This window comes from Sinocyclocheilus rhinocerous, unplaced genomic scaffold, assembly GCF_001515625.1.
Source record: "Sinocyclocheilus rhinocerous isolate Xijiao unplaced genomic scaffold, SAMN03320098_v1.1 scaffold1152, whole genome shotgun sequence".
Lineage (NCBI taxonomy): Eukaryota > Metazoa > Chordata > Actinopteri > Cypriniformes > Cyprinidae > Sinocyclocheilus > Sinocyclocheilus rhinocerous.
Genome location: NW_015625590.1, coordinates 60,614 through 66,584, shown reverse-complemented (window position 1 = coordinate 66,584; position 5,971 = coordinate 60,614). Strand labels below are relative to the sequence as shown.

Below are 5,971 nucleotides of genomic sequence, written 5' to 3'. Positions count from 1 at the left end.
ACGGCTTTACGGAGCTCAACGGCTCTGAACGGCTCTAGCCCAAGCTGTGATATAAACGAACGCTATTGGCTATTTTAAAAAGGGGCGGGGCTGCTTGATATGTCCCGCCCTGTCTTCCTGTTTCAGTTAAAATGACGTCAACACACAGAGTAACGCTGCGTGTTTCTAAGCATTTCAGGGGACCTTTAAGTGAACTTGAACAGTTGAGAGAAATGCAGATGTGTCAAAATATTTGATCTATGCGTCAGATCTTAAAGCAACAGCGTAAACCTGCAGCCGCCGACTGCGTCATAAATGTTAATCAAACAAAAGAAAAGGAGAAAACCACTCACTGCTCTTGACTGAATCACTTATTAACTTTAATAAGAATCATCTATATTTAATGTATACAATGAAGATTATTTTTACATTTATTACTTCATGAAATGTCTGTAGTAGGCTATTTCTAGAAGCCTTTACTAGGCTATCTGAAAAACTTTTTTTTAAAAAACCTATACTAAATTTGTATTTTTGAGTAATAAATGTATTTATTATTTAGCTTGTAAGTAATACTTGGAGTGTTTACTTGCCTTCAGTAAGCTTGAGAATGTTTTATTACATTAGTTTATTAATTTTTGCTTTTGTATTAGGCAATTGGCAGTTTCTAGCTAACATTTTTGCGGCAATAGTTTTTATGGGTCCAAAATCACCTTGGGTGTGCATTATTTTCTAATAATTCAATGGCCCATCTTCAATTATTCCTTACATAATGTCATTTATTGTAATTAATGTAACTATAAATGCATTCAAAAATAAAACAGTGGGTGTGCATTATTTTCTAATAATTCAATGGCCCATCTTCAATTATTCCTTACATAATGTCATTTATTGTAATTAATGTAACTATAAATGCATTAAAAAATAAAACAGGTGTGAGTTGCCTGTGACTTATGGAAAGTGTAGGGCTTTTATACACAGTGTGTGCCATTGTACAGACTAGGTTTATCCCTCACAGCCTCATTTTCATCCAAGAAAAAATTCAAAATACCCTGTCTAAGGAGTCCGTGTACTTTGGCGTCCATTTATTTTTTTTACCCAGAAATTAAAATGCAGTTTCTTCTTTAATGGTTCAAACACTGATGAATAGAATAAGCAGACACAAACTAATCTTGATAATTCAAAATTCATATTACATTAAAAATAATATAAAGCCATCAATTATTCCTTACATAATGTAATTTATTGTAATTAATGTAACTATAAATGCATTCAAAAATAAAACAGGACAGGTGTGAGTTGGCTGTGACTTATGGAAAGTATATGTAGGGCTTTTATACACAGTGTGTGCCATTGTACAGACTAGGTTTATCCCTCACAGCCTCATTTTCATCCAAGAAAAAATTCAAAATGCCCTGTCTAAGGAGTCCGTGTACTTTGGCGTCCATTTATTAAATTTTTTCATTTTTTTTAACCCAGAAATTAAAATGCAGTTTCTTCTTTAATGGTTCAAACACTGATGAATAGAATAAGCAGACACAAACTAATCTTGATAATTCAAAATTCATATTACATTAAAAATAATATAAAGCTTGTTTTTTTTATTGAGATAAAAGGTGGATTTTCTGCTCTTAAGGTCCCATTCACCTACTCCTTTACCCCCAACCCTTGAATTTATATATTTACTTTAACGATGAATAAAGTCAAGTCCCGCCCTTAAATTTTTCACATTCTAAAACCCTTTTCACTCTGAAATATGTCACATTACATAAATCAATTCAGCCATAACTTCTGTTACATGACTTTAAGTTTGCTAAGCAAAGCAGAACACTAATTATTAATTAAAAATCAAAATGGCAAGATGCAGTATAGGTTTGCTTTTGTTAATGGTTCAAACACTGATGAATAGAATATGCAGACACAAACTAATTTTGATTATTCAAAATTCATATTTCATAAAAAATCGTAAAAAGGATATTAAGCTTGTTTTTTATTGCGATAAAAGGTGAATTTTCTGCTCTTAAGGTCCCATTCACCTACTCCTTTACCCCCAACCCTTGAATTTATATATTTACTTTAACGATGAATAAAGTCAAGTCCCGCCCTTAAATTTTTCACATTCTAAAACCCTTTTCACTCTGAAATATGTCACATTACATAAATCAATTCAGCCATAACTTCTGTTACATGACTTTAAGTTTGCTAAGCAAAGCAGAACACTAATTATTAATCAAAATGGCAAGATGCAATATAGGTTTGCTTTTGTTACATTTAAATTGACATTGCGTTTTTCTAGTTGTAAAGGTTAAAACAATGTTAAGATACTAATAAATAATAGAGTTTCATTGGACTCGGGACTCGACTGTTTGGGACTCGGACTTGAGTCCGACTCGGCCCATTTTGGACTTGGACTTGTCTCGGACTCGATTGGTTAAAGACTCGAACTCGACTTGGACTCAACTTAGGATAAAGTCAAGTCCCGCCCTTTAATTTTTCACATTCTAAAACCTGTTTCACTCTGAAATGTGTCACAATACATAAATCAATTCAGCCATAACTTCTGTTACATGACTTTAAGTTTGCTAAGCAAAGCAGAACACTAATTATTAATCAAAATGGCAAGATGCAATATAGGTTTGCTTTTGTTACATTTAAATGGACATTGCGTTTTTCTAGTTGTAAAGGTTAAAACAATGTTAAGATACTAATAAATAATAGAGTTTCATTGGACTCGACTCGGACTCGATTGGTTAAAGACTCAGACTCGACTTAGGTGGACTCGAACCCAACACTACTATGAAGGGATTCATATGTATCTCTTGCTGTCCTTTCTTTACCAGTGCACAAAACAGATGTTTTCGGAACACTTCGGTCGTGGAACAAAGACTGTGGACATGGAGCTTGAGGCTCAGATTGATGTGCTAAGAGAGACTAAGATGAAGTACGAGCATATTCTGAGACTAGCACGTGAGCTCACCAACCACTTCTACAACATGGTGCAGACTCAGCAGGCTCTTGGAGACACCTTTGCTGATCTTAGCCAGAAATCACCAGAATTGCAGGTACTAATAATTTTGTGTCCCTGCTCTGTGGCTGCGGTGTTGGGCGAATTTATTTACAATAGAAAGAATTAAAAACACTTTCCTTATATGTCTTTTTTCCGGCATGGCAAAAAGAAAAAAAAAACGTACTGTCCAAAATGATATCCACTGTTCCGTTGCAGGACTGTGCTTATCTGTTACAATTTACCTATATTTTGTATTTTTCATAAAATGATTTTATTTCATGGTTAAATGGATTGAATTTGAATTAAAACATGAATCTAGAGTAGATTTTGCTTTCATTACATTGCAGACTATACATTTTTCACAGAATGTTTAAAAATTTGGGTTCCACTAAAATACAGTATTAGTAGTTTTGGTGCAGTGGTTTCCTAATTTAGTGACAATTTTAATATAACCATCTAATATGCCTTTACTCTATTTGATAGTTTAATAGCTTTATAAATAATGTTAGCCTTAATTTAAACTTCATTTAAACTTTTTCAGGATGAGTTTGGCTATAATGCAGAGACGCAAAGACTGCTATGCAAGAATGGAGAGACGCTCCTGGGTGCCATCAATTTCTTTGTGTCCAGCATTAATACATTAGTCAACAAAACCATGGAGGACACACTCATGACCATCAATATATATGAGAATGCAAGGTATCAAAAGTTTGATATTAAAAAATTCTGCAAATTAATTACATGATATACAGATTGATTAATCAAATTAACATATACATTCTCACACAAATATGTTTTATTTTTTTATTTGATCTGATTTGATATTATTTTTTTTTATCAATCTGTACATCATGTAATTAATTGCTAAGATAAGAACCCCCCAAATGAGGATGGATCAAAAACTTTTTACATTTATTGCAGAACACAAGTATATAATTGAATATACATTACAAAAAAGGGCTTTAGAAGTTAATGTATTGGTTTATTTCAGTTTCATTTAACATAAGCGTATCACTAGAATTTGGAAACCAGCACCAGCTGGAACAGACTCTCAGACAGTTCAATGTGAAATTGAAGCCACCGGGTTCTGACAAGCCATCGTGGCTTGAGGAACAGTGATCACTTTGTCGATGTAAAGAGACACTCAAACACGGAAACCTGAAAATGGATGGACAGGGATGTAAAAGTGATTCGTATGAATGATTAAGACAAAAGAAGTAGATGTTTTTAAGTTGCCAAACCTCGGAAAGAGGCCCGGTTTATTTAAAACCAGAACGTCTTCAAATGAATATTAATTTTTATCCAAATGGCTTATGGAAACTAACTGTGGTTACGTTTTACACCTGCCTTAACTTACCATCTCGTATACATTTAAAGTAAAATGTCGCAAAATTACAATAGAAATCAGTCACATCACTCACTTTCTGTAAAAACATTCACATTTTCTGAGGCATTCATAGTCATATTTATCCAGTGAGCACCTCCCAGTTCAGTTTATATACTTTGTTTTATCTCGATAGAGTAGAGCTGAAAGGAATGAATGTTGTGCGTTTGTTTTTAACGTGTGGCTGTTTGGAGGAGGATTGGGTCATGTTTTAAGAATGAAGGGATAGAAGAGCTTCTGTGCTTTAACAAGAATGTAATTCATCTGCAATTATATTTTATTTGTGTTGCACAATTTTTGATATTGATTCAGCCTGGTATTTTATCTCCTTAAAATACTCTCAGCTAACAGACTACTTTTTGCAGAGACTGTCTACAAGGGACTTTTCTCTTACTGAATAGTGTCTGGATTTTGTGTGTGTGTGTGTGTGACAAATGTGTAATTTGTCCAATCAAATGTGTAGTAAAATGTTTTTAATCAGGGCAAAGAAACTGCGCTGAATTGCTCTGGTTTTCTTCTGAAATATACAATATTTTACAAAAATGACTCATACCTCACTTCGACATTAAGATACACGTAAAATTGTCTCTGTCTGTAAAGATTCTGATTAATGAGGTAAGTGTTGAGGATTTTATGGTTGGGTCCAGTACTATATATATATATATATATATATATTTCCCCACAAATGTGTAATTTTTCCAATGAAATGTGTAGTAAAATGTACATAAATCGTTATTTAACTTTTAATCAGGGCAAAGAAACTGCTCTGAATTGCTCTGGTTTTCTTCTGAAATCAACCACACATCAAGACATTGTTCAGATGATTTGTTTCAAGACATATGACATGTTTCCGTCCTGAAATCTCGTGTGTTGAACTAATTTGTTAAAATTTCCAAAGGGTGCCGCGACTAAAAAAAGGTTGGGAAACACTGGCCTAGGCTACATAAAAAAGGTGGAAGACATGAAAATCGTATGTCATTTTTTACCCTATTGTTTGTTATATTGATTTGCTCAATATGTCTTGTGGGGTTTTGGTTCTTTTGTTGTAGATAGCCCATAGTATAACAAAAATATTAGATATCTCTTCATTGTGTTTGGACCCCCCTGGACCAGCGAACATAGGCACGTGCCTAGAATGCCTATGCGTAAATCTGACCCTGGTTGGTTGTAGCACCTGATGGTTTTACAGGCTATGGTTTTACACTATAGGTTTGGCTCCGTAATTCAGGGTAAACCCATTATATTTTGCCCATTGAAATATTAACCCGTGTGAAACTGCGGTTAAATGTTAAATTGCCACTTCGGGAGTGCATTATTTCTCTAATAATTTTAACGGCCTGGTGTCACAACCACACATCAAGATATTGTTCAGATGATTTATTTCAAGATAAACCTTCCATTGCAAATTCCAAAACGTAATTTTAGAGCTAATAACAGAAGCTTGGGCCATTGATATGCAGGCTAATGCAGTTTATTAATGCAGTCTAATGCGGTTAGAGAGAGAGAGTAAAAGAGGGAGAGAGAGAGATTAAGCGCATGTGAATACGTGCGTCTGTTCAGCAGCAGCATCTACTAATAGCGAATCTTTAAGTTAAACTGCTTCA

The 5,971-nt window shown here is 34.0% G+C and overlaps 1 protein-coding gene across 1 annotated transcript in view; it reads left to right on the top strand.

Moving 5' to 3' along the window:
• LOC107757077 (arfaptin-2-like) overlaps nt 1-4,102 on the top strand; it is a 9,463-nt gene extending 5,361 nt beyond the window's left edge. The window contains exons 8-10 of the mRNA XM_016574460.1: nt 2,817-3,038; nt 3,525-3,682; nt 3,991-4,102. Of these exons, the coding sequence (XP_016429946.1) occupies nt 2,817-3,038; nt 3,525-3,682; nt 3,991-4,102 (492 nt within the window). The remainder of the gene's footprint in view (nt 1-2,816; nt 3,039-3,524; nt 3,683-3,990) is intronic.
• Nucleotides 4,103-5,971: the final 1,869 nt, after the last annotated feature.